Genomic DNA, 23,361 nt, shown 5'->3' with positions numbered 1-23,361 from the left:
GTTAAACTTACAAAATAAATTAAATACATGTGAGATTTCTAAAGTGGACCTTCTGTACCACGGAAGTACGTCTGCAATGCTCGAACATTTAAAGAGGAGGCACGTCGGACTTACTTAACGACCTCATGCAAGATTTCAAAGCTGAAAGTGAAATAAGATCCATATATAATAATCATGAGATACATAATCCGATTGGTCGACTAGTCGTTTTAAAGTCGGTAACTTATCGACCATCAGAATAGTCATTAGTTGCAGCCCTAATATATATATATATATATATATATATATATATATATATATATATATATATAGACTAAAGTGTCTTATGATATTCAAAACTTAGAAATTTAAGAGGTTTAAGTGATTCAAAATGTTATTTAGCAATAACTAATCATTTTAGTTTAATAGTAAATTAACATAGTAATAAAATGAACTAAAATAACTAAAACTAAAATTAATTCAATTTAACAATTTTATATATATTATAAATTTAGTGTTATATAATTATTTTTGTTAATATTTATTAAATTATTAATTAATTTAACATTGGTAATAATAACATGATTAAAGTTAGCATTTGGTTTTCTGTCATCATTCTTCATTGCTGTCTCATTTTATGAACAATAAGTGTGTAGACCCTGAATTGGGACACAGCTTTTGTCACATTTGCTTTGAATTGTTGTTCATCCTTGGTCAAACACAAGAAGAAAAATGAAGCAGCGCTGATTGGTTAACAGCATGAAATAAGTGAGTAAGTAAGTAAACATGACAACAGAAGCCTGATCACATATGCTAGAATTAGTAGTAGATAATTTGGTTACAAGATCTTTGCTCCAGTGGTGTCTGCATCCTTTAGGTCATTTAAAAAAAAAAAAGACAGACTTGTCAATCACAATAAAAGCACCTTAAAGGTGAATTCATAAACTCTTTTTAATCTAACCCTAGTTTTGGGAAGTCTAGTTAATTTGAGGACATATGAATGTGCAATCAAACTCTGATGCCCATCAAAGAAACGAACTCTGATTCTCCCAAAAAAGTAGGTTTCAGTTTGCTTCAAGTAAATCAAATGCAGGAAATCCACTCCAACATTTGCGATGGAAACAGAAGTTGCCTGCTGCTTCAGGCAAGAAGGGGGATTTGTATTCAAACTTTTTGGTTCGTTTGACTTATAAGTGCAGTGTGAAAGCAAACTCAGACTGGCTGAATGTTTTAACCCTCAACTGAACTGAGTCCCTGATCATACTGAATCCAGTGAACTGTTATGTGTGAAAATTATGGATGGACATATTAAAACACAAGTTTTAAACATGGTGACAGATAAGCAGGACACAGATGTAACTGGCATTTTAATATCGTAGTGATGTCATCAGTGCTACAATAAAATTTATCCCGAGAGGGGAATTGTGTACATTTGTGTAAAATGCTAATTGTAAAATAAGGGCTCTAATGGCCTTTATTTTACAGTAAGTAGATGATAAAGAGATTCAAGAAGAAGGGGTGACATGCAGCAACCAGCCCCAGGCTAAGGGGGAGCTGTCCTATCAAGTGAGCTGAATACCTAATTTCCTTCTAGTCCTTTTTATTCTGAAGTAAATAATTTTTGTGACGATTTAGTAATTACTGCTTTGGTTTGTTGCTACCATTATAGGTGCAAACTCAAGCAGAAACAGATGTTCGCCTTTACGGCTTCTGACTACAGACTGAACAAAGCTGTGCTAACTAGCTTTGTGCTTAGTGTTTAGTGTCCATTTGCCACTAAACTACGCTGTGTTCAGCACTTTGATTCAAATGACGTGTTAAAGTGCTCTATAAATAAAGTTAGCTGAGTTGAGTTAAACAGATCTCGTAGCTAACTCTCAGCTCTGATAGCATGCTCCGCTCAGACATGTGCTGCATGTCAGGCATCGTACCCACAGACCTTGCTTCCCTCTCTCTGTAGGTACCCACAGGTTTTAAAAAAGAAACCTTGAACAGTGCTCTAAACAGTTTCACATTTAACTTTAGACACCCGCAACCACCTCTCTTATTTCTAAAACTGTGAAAGCAACAGAGTTCATTAAACCCATAAAATGTCAAATGCTAACAGGTGAAGTTTGGAGAAATCGATAAACAAACATAACTGGAGGAACAGAGTGAATAATTTTTATAACCCAACATTATTTTCTTTATTTAAAGAGATAAAGAAAGAACTTGTCTCCAAAAACAGCTGTCACACATTTCTTTTACCAAACATCAAATCTCCAGATACTCTGGATACAACACACCCAGTTTCCTCTTTTTAAATTATTTAAACACATATTGTTGCTGCTATGTAGACTTTTGCATAAAAGACCAATTTCCATTAATCAATGAAAACAAGTGGTACTAGATCAATAGACTGGTAACCAGTACAACATACGTCTCTTGGCGTGAAGAAGCAACAGCTGACGGGAATGTTATTTCTTAAATTGCTTTGCAGAAAAAGTCCACTAATTGGTCTGATTCTGAGAAAAGCTTATGGCACCCAAGAAGAAAACATGTCAGCCCCGAACAGGCTGAGAAAAGACGATGAGCAATCAGTTCATAATCTGCAGAAACTTTCATTCTAATGATGACAAAACATGTCATGGAAGCAGATCCAAATCTCAAGCAAGTGCTGGAGTTTACTTGCTTTTATGTAGGACAAATATTAATATATGACTTTTTTTTCTGTTTTGAGGCCGGAGGGAGTCTGGGATGTTTACATGCCAAGTATGATATATCAGTTTTCGTGTGTGTTTGTTATCGTATGCCTTCCTTTTCTTCCTGTCTTCAAAGCTAAATTACTCTGTCTTTAGGGACTGTAAAGATGAAGCTTTATCTAACTGTTAAGACTCACTATTCAGTTTAACAAAGAAACCTGATAATACTTTTGGCATCCAAATAGTAGTTTTCTGTTTGGTCATTGCTCTGAAATTCATAGTTATGTTTGACTTTATATACTTAAGACATCGCTCTATTGGGGTAAACACTCAACTTTAAAACAAACTTTATTAGCAGAAACAATGAGGGAAGCTCCTCTGAGAGAAAAATAAAAACAAGTGGAGGGTTGATTAATGGGCTGAAGCTATGAAGCTTTGTGCATGCACACACACACACACACTGAACATACATTATGTACACATGAAAATATGAAAGGCTATGCTTGCCCCGTTTCTGTACATCACATACACATACATGCACACACTCCCACCCTCTTCCTGCATTCCTCTCCTGTCTGACACACTTCCAGTAAGCCCACCAGCATTTCAAAAACAGCCCACCACCACCAACCCTCCAGACGACAGTGCCTGCTCAAAACAAGCTCAACCCTGTCGCACACACAATAAACACAAACAACCTTTTTATTGGAAAAACAGACCGCAGGTGCAGCTACATCTGTGGCTGGATTTTGGATTGCGTGTCACTGCCACCAGTTACTAACACATCAAAATGTGTCATTTAAAGATTTCATCTGCTTGTGAAAGCAAACTTATTGCTGAAGCTGCTTTATTGACTCTGTTAAAATTGAAAAAAATATTTAGTTAATCACAATGTTTGATTCATTCAGTGATCATCTATTAGCAGTAAACAATTACAGATGCTAATAGTGGCACTTTTCCCCACCTGAATAAAATTCCCAAATTTCCCATTAACTATGCATTTTGATGAAACCTTTTCAAACTATCCCAGCACGCTGTCAAGCCTTTTTGATGAGCTTTGCTTGAAATTCTTCCGTGGGTTTGCAGGGCGTATTGTCTTGTGTCTGCTCCTCTGAGATATATTCCCATATGCTTTATTTCTGAACCTAAAGCTTCAATTAAAGGCACATATGCATGAAGCAGCAGATAGGAAACAGAGGGGAGAGAAGAAACAAACGGGGGTTACTATTGTTATTCGCTGAAGCAAAGGCAAAGCTCTGTTCTGTGTTCATCTTTTCCTCCTCTTCTAGTCGTTCCCAGCAGATCTGCAGCCATTATACTGCTCCACTCAACCGTCTCATCTACCTGTTTGTTTGCTTATTCTCTCAGTTCCTGCACCTTCAGCATCCCTCCTCTTTACAGTGTCTCCTATCTCTCATTCTCTGGATTATTCTCTTGTGAATCCCTTCATTTAGTCTTTTCTTTTGCTTCTAATTCTTCCATTTACAAATCCACTATATCCCTACATCCTCTTTATTATTAACAGTTATTAGGAGTAAGACAGTGGGAGGCTATTAAGACGGACATCATTTTTTACTGATAAATAAGCCAAAGAGAGAGAGAGAAGGCAGTTAGATACATTTTATTATTTTATGTATTATCTTTTTCTTGCCTTTACCAACTGACTTTATCACACCTTTCATCCTCCTTATCATCATCAGATTCTGATGTAGCTCGATTTTCTACCTCTATCATTGTTATTATTTGTAGACACAGTTTGGGAAGGTTTTATTGAACTTACGGTAGTTTTGTCTCTGATCTTCCAATCAGTTTGCTGTTAGCAACAGTTTGCTTGGTTGCACAAAAGCAAAGAACTACTGTAGCCATAAATGATATCAAGACAAAGAAAAATGGTCACACTTAGCTAATATTGAATAACTGCACATGCATAAGGTAAATAACATAAGTTATTTATGTTATTTATGTTCATGGAAAAGTGCATTGGGACATTTGAAGGGCTCCCAAATACAATTAACTTGGCTATTGATATTTGATTGGGATTCCCTTTCACATTTTTACTGCATCTTATTTACTGTATTTGTTAGACCCTGTTTGTATCCCCAATGGACTAGCAGTGGAGGTGGAAAAGCTCTGAAGGTATGGATAAAAATCCAGTCTGGTGAAGCTGGTGGGGTTCGCCACTTTCACTGCCGTAGCCCCAAGACTTTGGTTATTTTTTTCCCCCCAATTAAAAATCTTCTTTTTTAAGTGGACCTGTCTCAACTTTATAATATGTTGCAGCCTACAAACTGGGTTGCAACAATCCTAACTCTTATCTTCATTTTCTTTGCTTAAAAATAACCAAGGGTGCATCAGGAGTGCAAGTATGCTTGTTAAAATCTGTTAGCTGAGGAAGCTGTGGTCAGAAATATTTCTACATTCCACAAATGAGCTGCCCTTTTTGTCAAATATGCTACCTTATAGCCAAGCAGGAAAGAAAAAAGTCATGTTTCCAAAGTTGCAAACTACATTTCTGCAGATTCTTCTTATTAGTATTTAATCAGGTTCTACTGCTGGACTGGCTGCTGCTGTTCTTCCTTTCTGCACTGTGCTAAATAAAAAAACAGTGGCTGATTGTTAATGGAGCAGAGTTAAATGTTTAGGTCTCCTCCTCATTTAAGGGTTGACATCCTGACAGAATTTGGACGATGTTTACTTAAAAAAAAAAAAAAGCACACACACACACATCTGCTTGCACTCTTTAAACCTTTATATTACTTACACAATGAAGTCACATAACCATATAACTGACAGTGAATGCCTATCAATCTCCAACTGTTAGTCTATCTTCCTTGTCTTCTATCCATCAAAATTAATAAAAATATTTTGCCTGAGACTTTGGCCTTGGGATTCCACTGGGAGACAGAGTAGCAGTTAAAGTGTTTACTCTGCTGGAGGCAGTTGGGTCTAAGTGGCCAGCCAGGGCACACTAGGCTCCCTAATGTGACTGTTAAAGTCAACGGCCTCACCTTACCAACCAGGCTAAGGATGCTGCTGGAGGGACTTAAAGCAACAGAGACAAAGTGACAGAAATATAATAAACTGGTACTTATAAGAACACTGCATAAAATGTCACTGAGCAAGACACTGAAGTCCCACTAATGAGGATAAAATGCAATAAGTAAGACATATAGAAGCAAATGGGAAGGATATCACCTGTGACCGGGTTGAACAAATTCAGCACCTACACAAACGCAGGACAGACCAGTGAATGAAAAACAGAAGGGGTGCTTAATTAACTACTATCGTCTTGTATCTCTTGCCCTCTTTCCATCTTCTTGTTTTTCTCCACACAAACACACACATCAGTCCAGTGAAGCTGGCAGATGGTGGATTGGAGGAATGAAGACAGCATGGTCCAGATGTTGCTGAACCCACAGTGCAGAAGGCAAAGGGCTTTGATCTGCCATACTACAGAGGAAATACTGCCACTGGATGAAGTTACACTCCTTCCTTTAAAGAAAGTGCTAATTTGATTAAGTGTGTTTCTGAGTGTGTATGTCTAAATAAGAGATTAAAGCCGGTGTTGCACAGCAAGTCGAGATGGATGAAATTCCCATGCATCAGTGTTTATGAGAAAAAACCCAAAAGGGATAAATCAGATGGATCACACAGGGATGGACGCACAAACATACACACACGCATAAACTCTGCAGCTACAAAAGCAGGCGCCTAAACGTACCCAGTCCAGACTCCCACACATGGCTTCCAGGTTGAATCACATGACACATGACAGCCATGCGGGGACCAAAATGAACCCACAATCTGCTGCAGGAAACATCACACATACCACACACTGGGTGAAGGACTGGAGGAATTACTTTAAGCACCCGCACACACACAAATGTTTTTTCTTTCTTCTCTCCGAGTAATTTAAGAAATTACATGTAGACCACTTCTGCTCTTCATACTAGTGTTTTTTTCTATTCCAGCATCAGCTGCTTATTGCCTTTTCGGTCAAGCCTCCAATTATTTATTTATTTATTTATTTTTTGTCAGTGGTACTTGATACGGCACCCTGGTTAAATCAAGGTTAAATACATCAAAATCTGCCAACTGAGTCTCTGAGAGGGGAATGTGGAGGAGGTGCATATTGATAAATTTAGGTTTTGGCAGGCTGCTTAACCAGCTCCAAAACACACACACACACACCTCAGAAAATTAAAACTATTGTTTAGAAGTAAAATGTTTAAACTTGCCAGATTGAAGCCAGTATTTGCACACAGGCTGCCAGAAGTGAATGGGTTTATTTGGAGACTGACTTCCCAGCTTGAATCTGAATCAGTCATTGTGGTCAGCCTGCCATACAGGAAACCAGTCATTCAGTTAGCTCTGTCATTTCAAACAGTCAGCTGTCCAGAAACAAAAGTAAAGATGGACCCACTCAGATAGCCTTTATGTTTTTTATTGCTGTATACTGAACAAATGTACAAAAACACATAAAAATCTGCAATCAGCGAACAGCTGGTCTATCAGATGAATAATGAAACATCAAATGACACATCTTGAAATGATGAGAAAGCACAAAGTCTTACTTTGCTCTTGTTTACATGCAACCCACTCACTGAGTGTCAGTCAACAAAATGACTGCTTTCTGTGTGGCTGATTGGTCAGTCGGTCAGGCACAACGCCTGAAATGTGCTGAGAGACAACCTCACTGACCCAGTCAAGTTATGTTCGGTAAATACAAAATGACTATAGTCATATAGACAATAAGCCCTAGAAAAAAAAAGCAGGAGAGATCATCCAAGTAGGATGCAGATAGAAATCAACCAAACAAATCATCAGTCAGTATACCTGTCAGACGGTCAATAACTCGGCCAACCAAGCTGGGTTCAGTCAGATTAGCAGCTCCCACTTCTACAAACCCACTGAACTCACCAGAAATGAGCATGTATTATTATGCAGCTTTATATGTCATTACAGTTCCCCTCCAGCCCCAGTGGGACGTTTATTAAACCCTTTCCCCATGAAAGAGATCAAAAGCAATTTCTCACTACAACATGTTATTACTTTTGTCATGGGGACCTTTTCGATACAGACAGCAAGAACCCAATTTGGCTCCTCAGGCTATACTTAAAGAAGAACAGTTCTCATGTTCACTGAGCCATCCAAAAGCCAAAAGCAACCAAATCAGCCTGTGGTCATAAAGACACCAGCTGACCCCAAATAGAAATGTGGTGATGAGTTAATGTGGGTGAATTTGGCTTTTGTTGAAACCCTGGCTATCCATCAAACAGTGACTAAATGATCCATCCAAGTCTGCTTAGCAAAGCCATCACTTCATCTCTTCATCCTTCCAGAAATCAGCCCATGAATTTGTTCACTCAGTGGTTTATCCAGTATGAATACTCACATCACAGAATCCAGTTTGTGCTTGTAAAGTCATTAAGTCAGTCGACTATGCCATCAGTCACTCAGTAGTTTAGTGACACATATGTGAAAGAAACCTATTTTGATTTTAGTCCATGCACTTGATACTGCAGCGGGTGTCTCAGGAAACAGGACAATGACCTATGCCAGAGGTCATTAACAAGTGGACTGCGGTCTGGACCCGGACCCAGAACCTGTGGATCTGGAGTTAAAATGTAAAATCTGATGGGGTGTTTTTACTTTGTATGTATAGGTACGATAAGCATAGGATAGCTGCCGTTGCAACTTGGTGAACCATCAATCCCTGCACTGAGAGGTCTCCTATTCATTTGAACCATCTGCTCCTTCATATATACATGTAGTCTGCAGGTCATCTGTGTAGGCAGCAATTCCCAGAGAAACACACAGCACACATATGTACACATCAGCCTGTTAGATGTTCATTCATCCATCTAACAGCTGTCAGACATGAATCAAGAGATTCACAGTGCAACAGACTACCAACACACATCAGTGTTGTGTGCATGGAAGCTATTATTTCACGTGCACTCACCGACCCAGCGCATGATGAGGCTGATGATGCTGTTTTTAGTCATCTCATTATCTGACAAAGAGCCAGTTTGGAAGGAGCAGACTGTATCATTGGGGGGATTTTCCAGATGTTATTGTGGTTCTTAGTTTGATACATATACACACTTAGATGAAATGAGTATACATACAATCAACATTAAAGGTCTTGTGCGGTCGTAAAAGTGAGGTTTAGCATTGTTGGGCTTCACTGAGCCTGGCAGTTCAAATCAAAGAGGTGATTTTTGTTATTCATCCAACCAAAATTCTTCCTTCTTCCCTTCCAGTTTTATGCTTGTGATTAGAGCACTTGCATCAGTGATCCTGTCATGACCTTTAGCTAGCCATCTCTCTTCATTAGCCACACTGAAGAGGGAAAACAAATGTCACATTTGTTCCAGGTATTTCAACTTTCTTTCTTCCAGACAGGAAAAGTTATGGTACTGAATCATTTCTCCAGTGGGAAAAAATATAAAAAAATACAGCATGTATTCCTCAAAAGTCTGAAAGTTTCTTTTTAAATGGGAGTGATGACACTGAATGTGCACATTAGTTCTCCAGACAAATAATGAACATAAAATGGGGATGTGTCCCAGGCAGCATTCTTGACTAAAACTACAGTAGCACAGTAATGAGCTAACTAGTGGCTCGCTGTGTCCCATGATTTTAATAAAAAAAAAAATATCAAGAGTTCCTTTAATCTATTTCAGAAGAAAAGGCATGCAAACTCAAGCCTCAGAGGAGGAAAACTAACCAGAAACCCGACTGCAAATGTGAAGGTACTTTTCTTTAACTTTTAAAAGAGCTGAATCTCTGCAATACATGATGCCCCACATCTTCACTGTGCAGCAATTTCTCCTCTCCATCTATCTATCTATCCATGTTACTGCCCTCAGGCTGTCTTCAATGCATTATATCTGTGTATGTGCATGTGTGGGTGTGTGTCACTGAGTTATTAAAAGCCCATTAGCCCTCTGACCCACGGTGACACTGTCTGACTTACCCTGAGAAGAGGGTGTGTTTACAACTCTGTGTTTATATGCCCTCGAACTGATACTGTATATTTCTATATATAACCAGAAAAATAGCAGCTTGATTGGTGAGCGCTTCTGATTTTACATACTGCATGATGTTCCACTGGAAGGTCTCTATTCAAATTGTATTGGCTGGCAGTTCCTTCTGGGTCTGCACATAAAGGCAAATCTTGACACGCACTCTTGACAGAGTTGACCTCCCCCTCCCAAGCCCTGCTCCAACTGAATCAGTGTTAATCAAAATGGACTTTCTGTCTGCACCTGTCTTTCAATAGTATGTAAAATAAATGCTTTTTTTTTTTTTTTTTACATAGATTCCTGCAAATCCAGAAACGCAACACATGCAGGATGCGTCTTCAAAAGATTTTTAGCCAAACTGCTGAGCTGTAAACCGTTAACAGTTACAGGATCAGGTTTATTCTGCATGACCAGATCCCGAATATATATTTAATAGAAAAGGCTATCTTTTCTTATACACACTGTAAAACAGCATCAACTTCCTCTCTCTGTGTTTAACCTTTAATCTCCTTTGAGCAGGGCTTCAAGCTAGTTTCACCAAATGTTTTACATACCATACATGCCTGTCTGACCCAAGTTTTGCATATGATCACAGGTGCCAGAAAGCTGACCTATAATAGCCCACTGGTGTCATCCAAAAGTCACATCTCATTGTCCTGCAATAGCAACGTCCTGTAAGCTTAACGCTTCGTTATCTCTATGCATTCTTGAAATTTGAGGTCAAATCTATACCTTTAAAGCAATGCCTGTTTGTAAAACGTTTGTCTCTGAATAAAGATACTAAAAAAGTGCAGGAAGAATCTGTTTAAAATCTCATAACCAATCTCTTGGTCTTGCAGTCCATAAACTACGAGGGTAAGGAGTTTCTCCATGCAATGTTCTCAGTTACCACAGCTTTACACACAGTTCTGAGAGGCAAACCATGTTTGGCCAAACCACAAACAACGGGTTCACATTCACCAAATCGACCATGAGTCTGAGGGGGGAAAAATGAAGCAATAAATAATAAACCCACTATCCCATTCCTCTAATTTTAAGAAAAAACTCACATCTTCTCATGCGTATGTGTAATTATTTCCTTCTCTGGTCCGGCATTGTCCCAAGGGGACCAAAGACATTGAGTCACTGCCAAAGCCTTATTCAGTGTCTGCACATAGGCAGTGTTATGCAACAGCTAATTATTTTCACTCAGCCCCAACCAAACTAAGGAAAGGTAGAGAGAAAAGACAGAGAAAAGAAAAGGCGGAGGGAGTATGTGATAACATAGACAGAGAGGAGGAAAGATGGCCAGAGAGGTGGACAGGCAAGACTGAAGTCAGCAGGAACAAGAAGAAAATTATAAATTGAGATGAAGGGCAGAGTGTGGATAAAGAAAAGGAGCAGAGGAAAAAACAAAGAGGAGGAACACAGAGAATAAAAAGTAAGGGACAGAAAAAATGGGATTGGCGAAGGACAGGGACACAGAGAGACAAGGAGAATCTTTTTTATTTTCTCTCTGCCATTCCTGCAGTGTTTTGATTAAGAGGTTCGCAAAAAAGACTAACCATAATGACCTCTTCGGCATCCACAGCAGTTTTACCGAAAATCTTGCCACAGCAACCAAATATGGTGCAAGCACAGAGAAATGTGGAAGAGCAGTTTGTCAGAGCCAGACGAAGCCTGAAGCCTTTTTCCTTTCTTACAATTTTTAGAGATGATGTCATTATTCATAAAAAAAAAAAAAAAAAAAAAATAGAAATAGAAAAATGTGTCAGTGCCTCTGGCGCAACTAGAGCAAAGGGAAGCGGGGTAGGTGGGAGGCGAAGGAGGGAAGAGAGGGAGAGATGTACAGATAAAGACATTATAAACAAAGTAATGAAAAGGAGATGAGACATAATAGACTAAATATTGCTGGATGATACAGAATGGATTTTAATACTTCTATAGAACTATTTATTTTTGTTAATTTTATTTATAGATGTAAAACCTCTTAAGATAAAAATAAATAAGTCAAAGATTTCAACAGTTTAAGGCTGACTGTTTCCCCTCTGCCACTACACAGCCTGTTACGTTGATAGCGTGGAACTGGCTAGCCCGCTGCCTGGTTAGCCTCTTACCTGGTTAGTCTGTTATCTGGTTAGTCTGTTAACTGGTTAGTCTGTTAACCGGTTAGCGTGTAACTGGCTAGTCCGTTACCTGGTTAGTCTGTTACCTGGCTAAGCTAAGCTAAGCTAAGCGGCATTGCTTGCGTTGGCTGTAGGTCGTGCTATCTTCCTTCCAACCCTATTTCCTCTCCTCTTTAAACACTGTTTAAAAGAAAATTGTGTATCAAACTGGAAGTATGGCAACATAAAATATGAATGAGAATATGAGAAGTAAGAGAAATGGAGGACGGGAGGGGGTCAACGCACTACAACACTGACATTGCTGATCCACAAATTGCTTTTACTATGCAAAGAGAAAAATCTGTCCAAACATCACAAACTTTCAGTTCTTTGAATTATTTTGTTGTTGGGAGATACAATTTGTGCATTTGTAAGTTTTTTAATCATTGTCTATTTTATTGATATAACATTATATTGTAATCAGACTTGGGATTTACACTCCTATCATCCACATTTGTTAGCTGAACACCCCCAACACTTACGCTCTCACTCACTGCAGTACTAAAAGCGAATTTGTTAGCAGCAAGACTTACATCATGTCAATAAGTGTCAAGAGGCAGACTCACAAAAGGCACATCAAACCAATGAAGCAACTGCTTCAACAACAGAAATTATTCATTTATGGGAGGCAACTCCTTCCAACCCTTTGTCATTCTCAACATACCACATTCAGATGCCTGGTCAGAACCAGTTTGGAGATTTAAGAGTGAGGTTGGCAGACTTAAATAAAAGTCCCTAATGTTGACTGCACAGGTGACTTCATGATAGTTGCCTTGGGGTCAAAAGAGAAACTTCCTGCAGAAGTTTAACCTTTTAAAAAGATATATCTTAGCCCAACCATTTCCTTCAAGCTGACAGTTTTTGTGCAGGAACCTCAGCAAAAAAGTGTCAGAAAAAGATTAAATAAATAAAATTTAAGTTTCTTTCTTTCTTTCTTTATTAAGATCCCCATTAGCTTTTGCAAGGCATCAGCTATTCTTCCTGGGGTCTTTAAATTTTTGCAATTGACAATAAAAGCACAATACACACATAATACAAGACAGTACATATAGTACATGAACACAAACTCACACAACATACCCACTCTCCGTAACACAAATATAACACTAAGACTGCAACACACATCACAAGCTCCTACACTGAAACATCATTAAAGAAAAAATATGAAAAAAAATAGTTAAATATACAACCAATGTAACCAGTTTAGCAATGGATTTCCTTAATCTACTCCATGAACTAAGGCTAAGGTCTCCAGCTAGATTCCTCCTCCTCTATCACCTTATCAACCGCCAAATTCAGACTTTGAAGGTCCTCAATCACAACAAGATAAAACTCCTTTTTAAAAAATTATGCTAAAGGACCTACACCTGTATTTACCTTTTAATACCTGCCCCTAAAATAATGGACAGAAAATTCTAGTTTTATGACTATGTTGTCTTTATTTGGCACTTTAACAAAATGTAAAAAAAAATACAAATTTAAATGATTTGCGCATGTTAATGTGCCATATGGTACAATTATTCTAGTGCAAAAGGTATTCACCAGGGAGCAGAAGACAAGTATCAGATTGTATACAACACAGGTTTGAGCAGCTTTCACCACATGATGATGCCATAGGTGTCAAAAACTGTATGTATCAAATATGTTGGATTGAACTATAAAAGGGTTAAAATGGGAAATGTTAATATGAGTGGAAGTGGGGGTGTAAAGACGCTGTTATTTTAACTTATTCATGGCTAAATCGAAGAGGAGAAAACAGTTTACTTCAATTTAAACATGTTACTACGTGATATTTTAGTTTAGTTAGTCTAGTCAGTTTGTTAGTCCGGCGTGGCTCAGCAAGGTAGAGCGGTCGTCCTGTAACCCGAGGGTTGCCGGTTCAATCCTCGGTCCAAGTTCATGTCGAGGTGTCCTTGGGCAAGACACCAAACCAGTAATTGCTCCTGATGGGTCGTGGTTGAGCGCCTTGCATGGCAGCTCCCGCCATCAGTGTGTGAATGGGTGAATGTATGACGTAAAGCGCTTTGGGTATCATCCCAGGTACAGTAAAGCGCTATATAAATACGGACCATTCACCATTTATTTGAAACGCCAAATAAATTCCTGGGAACATTTTAGCTATGCACATTTTTACAATATAAATTCAACAAAAGCTGAGAAAGGTATCATCACAAGTTTATAAGACCTTTTATCCAAAAGAAATACCAAGATATCATCATGGGTGATCCTGCCAAGCCACAGGGGTTAATGTATGGCTAAAGCCTGGGAAGGCAAGGTGGTGCACTCAGAGGAAAAGCAAAAGAAAGGGGTGGAAAAAAGATCTGTCAGGATGACATATGTGAGAAAAAGATTAACAAAGCCTGGCAGAGACCATCAGCTCAGTCACACTTACACTCACCCTCTCCACTTCTATCTCCCCATCTGTCCATCATCACTCCATTTCAGTTTCACTGTAAATCTCTTCATCATTCCAAGCCTCAATTCATCCATCTTTCTCTTTCTCTCTTCCTATATGCTCACCTATTTCTCTGCCTCTGGGCCCTGTTAACTCTGTTGGCAGCACACTGAATAAATTTACACTGTGTGTGTGTGTGTCACATATCTACTGATATGCTTCCCTGATAAGAAAGGTAAACAGCACTGGTGACATGTTAATCTCTTCAAAACTGTTTATCTAATGTCCTCTCTAATATGTACGGTTTTCTTCTGCTTTCATTTATTCACTCTGAGATCCAGAATTCAATTAAGACTCTTTATGCTGATGTTTTTGCTTATATACATTAAAGATTAATTTTGTGGCAATGCACAGACTTTTCTCATTCATGAACTGTTTTGTGTCTCTTCATATAAATAGAGTTCCCAGAATTTTCTTTTATCCACTTGCTTGGTTAAAGCTGTGCTCTCGCTGCTGTTATGACCCTACGGCCTTTTGCCTCATTTAACACGACGTTCCTGAATGGTAAAAGGCTGCATTCATTCACCTTTCTTTCACTCATTTACACACTCGCTGAAGCAAGCGTCCTTGCTAAAGCAATTTCAGAGTTCAGGCTTGCCAAAGGATGCTTCAAGATGGGCAACAGAAGCAGCTAAAGATCAAACCACCTATCCTGTGATTTAGTTGACACCTCCTCTTATCTCCTGACCCACACCCACTCCATGACTTGCACAAATACTGCAGCTCTTTTTAACTCTATTGTTCAAACTGATTGGGGGAAAAAAAGAAAGAAAACGCCTACAGTCAGGGGACGAAAAGAAAAGTGAACGTGCACTTCAGCTGACATGTTCAGAAGCTGCTGGATGTTTCAAACCCAACAAAAACCAGAACTTTGGCACACAATTACAGTAGAAGAAGCTCTGAGTTATCTTTTTACTAGTCTCATATCTTGGAAAAATAAATACAAAAGAGTTGACCAAATCGTTGAAGAAAAACTCATTTATTAATCTGTCTTCTAAGAAAGGACTGGATGTCTGGGCGTGTGTTACGTCTCTCAGTATGACATGTCTTAAAGAGGCATTACAATTCAGTCTGAGCATTTTCATTAGTTCCTCGAATGCCAAAAAAACCACATGGGTATGTGAAGCAGCTGCTGAAGTACTAGAGAGCTGCAAAGCCTACCGTGGCACAGAGAGGGGGTACGAGGATCCAACTGCATTTCTGCACACATCTGCCCACCAGCTTGGTGTGTGTTTGTGCTTCGCTGCATGCATGTGCATCCAAACCTACTTGGCCCTGTGTGCGTGTAACTGACACAGAGAGCAGAAAGCTAAATGAGGTTCAGCTTATGTCCTGGTAGATTTGTGTGCAGTGTGCATGTTTTCCATAACAAATATATTGCCAATTAGAGTAATTACATGCAGTGTAATTATGGAAAGGATTTCCACACCTGTTCCTGTAATTCACTGCCAAGATTACCTGAAAACGAGAGCTTTCTCTAATGAGTTTTTTTATGCATTTGTTTTAAACAATGTCCACAAAAGCATTTACGATATAGCCTTGCAGCAGAATTAAGTTACGTTTATTTAAAGTACTTTATTCAGAGTAATTCAGAGTACGGTTTACTATGAATTAAGCAACTTTACCAAATCATTTTTTGTTAAATCCATTTTATATTTAAAGCACATTTAAAAAAAACAATCAACGTTGACAACTCTGCTTCACAGCATAAAAAAATAAAACATAAAAAAAAAAAACAGGTAAAGTCTGCTTGGAATTTACTAAGCTCAAAAGCCATATGAAGACAAAGAGATGCGTCTCTAGCAAGGGCTTAGGTTTGACTTCGACATTGGTAAAGACATAAAAGAGGTCCACAGAGATCCCTGGAAGAAAAGTCTGGTTCTTTTGCACTTATAAAAGACATTTATGGTTTTTGTAATGTTATGACTTGAAGACAAAAGAAATAGAAACATTTACTCTCAAACCGAGGATTCAGTTGTGACCCTGCCTTTCCACCTGCCTCCTATGCTCTGTTAATATGGCCACTTTAATAACTCAGCAGTAGTTGAGAAAATAATGTTTTTGTGACTTAAACTTTTACACTGACTCACTCAAAAATAACTCCAGATGTTCACTTTGCTTTTCTCTGCTGCTGACATTCTGACTGAAGGCACAGCCATCATTAGTGTTGCTCTCTGGCACTAGTTAGCGCCGCTAGCTCTTCCAACAGAGTAAGTGACAACAATAACAGCCAATCCCATTAGCAAAAAACATGAAAAAGCAGAGCCAATTGCACTGGTTGAAGTGGGTTATAATGTGGGACTTATTTCAGCAATCACTCGATACAGATTAAGCACTTCCCAGCTGTTTGTGTGTTGGAAAATGGTTGGGATAGAACAGTACTTTCTGGACTTTTTTAATGACATGTCCCTACTGTTTCTACCTTTTTCTTCACCAATGGTCTTCAGATGATTTAAACTGTTTAATAGTAAGAGCAGCTCTGATATAAAGTGGGAAGCTATTCGACAATTTAAGAACAACCTCAGGAAACCCTCGATCACCTTTTGATCCTTTCTTGGTTGTGATAACATCTAGAAGAAATTAGGAAGCAAACTACACACATCTGGGCTAAAAGAAATAATCTCAAGCCTTTCTTTTATAAGTATCCAGATTGAAGATTGTTTGGCCACCAAATACTCTTAAAATTTGCCCCTTATATTCCACATAAATAAATATGTACCATACTGATGTTTTTTTGTTTTGTTTTTTAGCAGAACTTCGTCTTTATGATCAGATGTTTTTCATTTTAATCTACTTAATTCACTTATTACCATACTGGTCTTATAAAATACACAACAATCATCAAATCTGAGCAGAAAAGAGGAGTGGTATCATCTGACTCAATCATAATTTTCTAAGGTAGAGAACGATAAATATTTTGAAAGACATGCAGCACCGGCCCATCCCACTTTTACAGTATACAGCATGTTAACGGATACAGTAAATATTTTTGTACTATAAATAAAAACTGACATAAATCCAGTTTTACAGACATAATATTGTTTCTACTTTTCTATTAGTCCCAATAACACCACAGAACTCCCCTAGTGACTCTGATGTTTTGCAACACCCCCTAAAACAGGGGTGCCCAAAGTCGGTCCTCGAGGGCCGCTGTCCTGCAGATTTTCCAATGTTTCCTGCTTCAACACACTTGACTCAAATGAAATAGATCCAACAGCCTATTAAGTTTTGCACAATGACTCATCAATTTGAGTCAGGTGGTTTTGGAGCAGGGACACATTAAAAACCTGCAGGACTGTGGCCCTTGAGGACCGGAGCCGGGCACCCCTGCCCTATAAACTCTGGGATGGAGATGCAGCAACAGTAAACCTGAAAAATGGTTTTGAGTGGACAAACTCTTTTCTGAAATAGTGGACAAACTTGAAATATTCTAAACACATACTGTTTAAATCTTGAAAACCATTTACTAGAACTCATACAGATGATAATCAGGTTTACAAATATATTTCACATTCTGTAAATCCAACTTGTCTCATAAACTGTAATAAGATACGATAGCCATGCTTTCTGTGCATGCAGGTAGCAATAAATGCCAAATAAAACAAAGATGGAGATCAAATTAAGAAATACCTGTGAAACTGAACTTGATATATGTGCTTCTAAAGAGGAACTGTTTCACATTTCTGCTAACTATTGGAGAAAGAACAGCCTTTTTTGGGTTTACATTATAGGGTCTGAGGACAATTACAGTATCGCAATCCATCACCAAAGGAACCAAGGTTGATGTAGTTTATACTGACTGGTCATAAACACAAAGCCAGAACTGACAATCCCATTGTAAGAAAAATTGGTAAAAATTAAACTAAACAGTGCAGTCCAAAATTTACTGAACTTTTATGCCAACCCGTTATTATTATTATTATTTCCTCATCATCCGTATTGGCCAACGCAGAGCAGAACAAAATACCTTATAGTAGTTAATGGGATAGTTCCCTTGTGGGTAACTACCCTCAGAAAGAAAACAGAACTTTATGTGTTAGTTTCTCCTACCTGACCACAGGCTCGGGTATGGCCTCCTGGTTGGCCGGCACCTGCACTCCCTTCTCCCACTCTTGTCTCCAGGGGTCCGACAGCACATAGAAGTCATCTGGGCCCAGCTGTGCTGAGTCTGGCAGCTTCATGGCCGTGATGAAGTCTGTACGGAACACCTGAGGAGGAAGAAGAAGACAAAGATGTAGGTGAAAAGGCCAAAGAGATAAATTTCTGCAAATAAACCCTTTTAAGCAAACAAAACATAGTCATTTTGTTTTTCAGGATGCCACAGTTGTTAGATTATGAGGTTGATTTTATGTCAAATTAATGCATTAGTAGATATAGCACCACAAAGGCCAACCAAAACAACAAAACAGAATTATTACTAATAGTACTTTGTAGAAATAACACCGATCAACAGTGACCAAGCCTTTTCTCATCTGCATATCATTCTCTTTGTTTTCAAGAGACCAAATATTGGCATCTATTTACCTACTATCCTCGCAAAACCAACTCCAACTTAAGTCCTTTTTGCATTAAAAACATCTTCTTGGCTTTATGTCTGCCACAGAGAGGCAATTTTTTTGTTCTTTTCAGGCAGATATATAACTTACTGGTCACTTATTGATTGTTGGCTGCTACTGATTGGATCCTATTCTCAATAAATTATCTAACTGGTCAAACGTTTGACAGGAAGTGGCTTCATCATAAATTCTGTGATAAATAATCCTGTTATGATGGGTCAGTCATTGTGGATTTACCATATAGTCTCAAAATAAACACTACATTTTGCAGCTGGATTGTAAACCTGCTGGACAGGATATAAATGCCTTGGGAACTTCTGTAGATCACCTGGAGGTTAAGCTATCAATCACAATTAACCCTACAGAGTTACAAACTCTCATTCCTGAGAAATTGTTGACAGTATAAGTGATAGCAATTGGGAGCACTAGCGATCTAATGGAGTTCATAGGGTTAATCAAGGAGACCTGATCTAATTTTAAAAGCAAACACTTTTTTCTTTTCCCCTATCACTGACCTCCTGGATGCCAGAACCTCAGTCAGTCTCATATGATCCTGAAAAACTCCTTACAGCCTCCAGGCTCAGACTGCTTATGATAAATCTAAGCTGTCAGGCTCATCAGTGATTCCTCAGTTCAGCCTGACCATAAAGCTAGAATGTCCTCAAAACTATGCACTTTTTACATTTCTGCTGACTGTTGGCAATAAACACAGAATCGCATCAGGAACAGAAGTCCCAGTCTAATAAAGTATTTATTGATTTTGTAATGTTGACAACATCCATGCTTATGGATTACTTGGATAATCAGTCACAGCCGCTTATCGATAAAAGTACTACACGAGCCATCTGAAATACATAAGTACAAATACTAACTCATAATACCCTTCTCATAAGCAGCTCAGATGTCACTCTCATCAATTACTCATTTTGCTTTAAATGAGGTAGAAATTAAGTGGCTCATTTCATTAACTAAACATACTTCCTCTGTCCTCATATCTTATTCCTGATGCTCACAGTGGAAGGGGCTCAATTTTTAAATATTATAATTTCATTACATATCCTCCCCCTACCTTACAATATATAGGATACATTAGCAACTGATCTAAGTGAGAGAAATTAAGATAAATGAGAGGCACCCACTGCTAGATGAGGTTAGAAGACCAAGGATGGAGGAGGAGGGGAGGTGCTGATGAGTTTACATGTTTATGGTAACAATTACAGTAAAGTGTTGACGTTAACCTAAAGACCTTTAAAGGTCAACACCAACAGCCAGTAAATGCATGTAGGGACATTAAAATTATGCATGTAGGAGGATTCTATAATAAACAAGGTAAGCTTGAGTGTGTGTTTAGAGGACCTGAGGGAGTGGGTGTATTCATGCAGCCACAATCACTTTCACACATAATGAGAATACACACATAAAGCCTCTCTCTGCTCCAAAAGGGACCTGAAGCAATGATATTATCAGTAATAAAGTCAAGGACATCAATGAGGAACACACACGTATTAACACACCAAAAAAACAAGAAACACATCCACACACACAAACACGTAGCAGCATCAAATTAACTGAAAGACTTTACATTTTATCATTACTTTCCAAACCTCCTTGTCCTTGATTTACTAGCTCTTCTTCTACACTGCCTTGTCTCTATATTGACCTCTTATCAGCCCCTCCATCCATACTTATCTGCTTTACTGGAACTAAAATACACACAAAAAAGAAAGAGAATAAAGAGAGAAAGAGAAGAGAAAGATGAAATGGAGATACAGCAGTTAGAAAGTTTGAGAAAAGGACTGAGATAAAAAAAATACAAAGACAGGAGAAAAGTTCCTGAAATTTCTTCATACCAGCTAATGTTGCACCATGTCAGAGTGGGCAGGCATCCTCCATACTGACATGATAGCATCACACAGTCGCTGCAGGTCCCAAACACATCCAAAAGCTGCTCTATTGGATTAAAATCTGGTGACTGTGGAGTCCACTGGAGTAGAGTGAACTCATTGTCATGTTCAAGAAAGCAGTTGGAGAAGATTTTGTAACATGGTGGATTATGCTGCTGAAAGTAGCCATCAGAAGATGCTACACTGTGGTCATAAAGGGATGGACAGGGCCAGCAACAATACACATGTAGGCTGTGGTGTTTCAACCAACAGCCTGTCAACATGTCAACAGTTAATACAAGGCAGGATGTATCCATCTATGGATTCTGCATACAATTGGGTGTCCTTTATTACTCTGAGCTGGATTTTATTCTACATATTAGAAATGTACCAAAGACAGGATTTTACCATCTTAAAAACATAGCCAGAGTCCACCCTTTTCTCGCTCTTGATGCATGCTTTTATTTCTAGTAGATTAGGTTATTTTAATGCGCTGTTCTCTGGTCTTCCCAAAAAGTGTATTTCTAACCTACAATTACTACAGAATTCAGCAGCACGTGTTCAGACGAGGACCAGACGGCGGGAACACGTTACACAAGCTTTTCAATCGCTGCATTGACTCCCCGTGCGTTTCAGGATAGATTTTAAGGTTCTTTTAGTTGTTTATCCATGTCTTAATGGTGTGGGCTTTCTAATGTATTGGACCTGCTTTTAGACTATGAACCCTCGCATGGTACCGGCCTCATAGCTGTTCCCAAAGTTAGAACCAAAACTTATGGTGAGGCCTCGTTCCACCACTATAGGCCTTGATTGTGGAACAGCCTGCCAGAGAACCTCAGGGCTGCAGAGACTGTTGCTGTTTTTAAAAACAGGCTCAACACCTTTCTTTTTAGCTTAGCTTATAGCTGAATTTTATTTGATTCACTTATTTAATCATATATTTTTCTGTTATTTTAAATACCACCTATTTATGTGGCTCTCCGTTTTAATGTTTTACCCAAGTATATTTTTATGAACTCCTTTTATTTTATTTTACTTTATTTTATCATTTTCCTGAACTGCTTCATCTGTATTTTTATTCTTGTTGCTGTTATCAGTTTATATGTTTATTTAATCTTGTTTTTACTTTTTAACTCCAGTGTTTTCCTCCTGGGGATCCTCCACACCGGTAGAGCTACCTGCTGTTTGTTGGGTTGTTGCCATGGTGACGGCCCTTGTCTGGGTGGCTGGGTGTTCTGGGTGGTTCCTGTGGTGGCGCCCTTTGTGGTCATGGGTGAGCTGGTTTTTGGTGTGACTGGATCCCCAAGATATAGTTTCCTCACAGCAGCGTCAAGCCAGATGTTTTCCTTCTGTTATTATTTTCATACTTACATTCAGTTAAGAGACAGTAACTAGGGATGGGAGTTCATGTTTGTACAGAATGGGGTATGGGCAGGTGGGGGGAGTGTACAAACACTTTGTATGTGTGTGAGTGTGTGCAAGATTGTGTGAGGTGTATTTTGATTTCCTGTTATAAACTCTGGTGTGTGAAGGCTTTTAAATCTGGTTTTTAATATGCATAATTTGTTTTTATTATGTAAAGCAATTTGTGCTGCTTTGTGCATGAAAAGTGCTCTATAAATAAAATTGGATTTGATTTGATACCTTGGTTGTAAAAACTTATTTTTTCTATCATCTTCAACCAGTCTGCCCATTCTCCTCTGACCTCTGTCCAACAATGCCTTTCCACCCAGACAACTGTCGATCAGTGGATATTTTCTCTTTTCCGGACAATTCTCTGTAAACTCTAGAGGGTGTGTGAATCCCAGTAGAACAGCTATTTCTGAAATACTCAGACCAACAACCATGCCATGTTCAAAGTCACTTGAATTCTTTCTTCCTCATTCTGATGCCCAGTTTGAACTTCAGCAAGTTGTCTTGACCATATCTTTATGATTAAATGCATTGAGTCACTGCCATGTGATTGGCTGATTAAGTATTTGTGGTAATAAGTAATTAAACACGTATGTAACAGAAGAGGCTGGTGAGTCCAGGTGAAACAAATATGCCCTTTATAAGTTATAATCTTATTTTCATCAGCAGTTTCAATTTGAGCTGATTAAGGAGGTAAGAGACAATATAATGAAGAATACTTCATAGTGTGCTCAGGCAGAGGCTTCTTCATTTCCATCATTGCTGCCCACAGCTATAACTACAGAGTGATTTCTTCATAATAACCAATGACTAAAAATTATTCTTAATTTATACTGTCAAAGTAATTTCCTATTAATGGATTAATAAAATCTTATTCATTTCAATCTAACTCAATTGATTTAAGAATACTTAGAGGGAAGAGCAGAACTTTCACTTAGCTTCCCTCTGATGTGTCACGGACAGCCCAAAAACTCTGCATTAATAAACAATCTCCTGAAACCAGAAATATCTTTTAAAAATCGGAATCTGCCCCCAAGCTTGCAGCAACGCTTGCAGCTAAATGAGCGATTAGCATGCTGACATTGAGCAAGAATGTTTAACATCTGACTTTTGAGTGCCAACATTTACAAAGCAGCACTAATGCAGAGCACTAAAAGGTGGATTATGTTTAAAGTAAGTGTACTGTGTTTTAAACACTCCAGGGGCTCATTCAAATGCC

The 23,361-nt window shown here is 38.5% G+C and overlaps 1 protein-coding gene across 2 annotated transcripts in view; it reads right to left on the bottom strand.

Annotated features, from left to right (window-relative positions):
- Positions 1-23,361, bottom strand: part of jade2 (jade family PHD finger 2) — a 226,410-nt gene that overhangs the window by 125,077 nt on the left and 77,972 nt on the right. For both annotated transcript variants that reach the window (XM_042007961.1, XM_042007963.1), the window contains exon 4: positions 18,341-18,498. In XM_042007961.1, the coding sequence (XP_041863895.1) occupies positions 18,341-18,498 (158 nt within the window). The remainder of the gene's footprint in view (positions 1-18,340; positions 18,499-23,361) is intronic.

Source organism: Melanotaenia boesemani, chromosome 15, assembly GCF_017639745.1.
Source record: "Melanotaenia boesemani isolate fMelBoe1 chromosome 15, fMelBoe1.pri, whole genome shotgun sequence".
Lineage (NCBI taxonomy): Eukaryota > Metazoa > Chordata > Actinopteri > Atheriniformes > Melanotaeniidae > Melanotaenia > Melanotaenia boesemani.
Note: the sequence above shows the minus strand (reverse complement) of the source record. Positions and strands in the feature narration are given on the sequence as shown.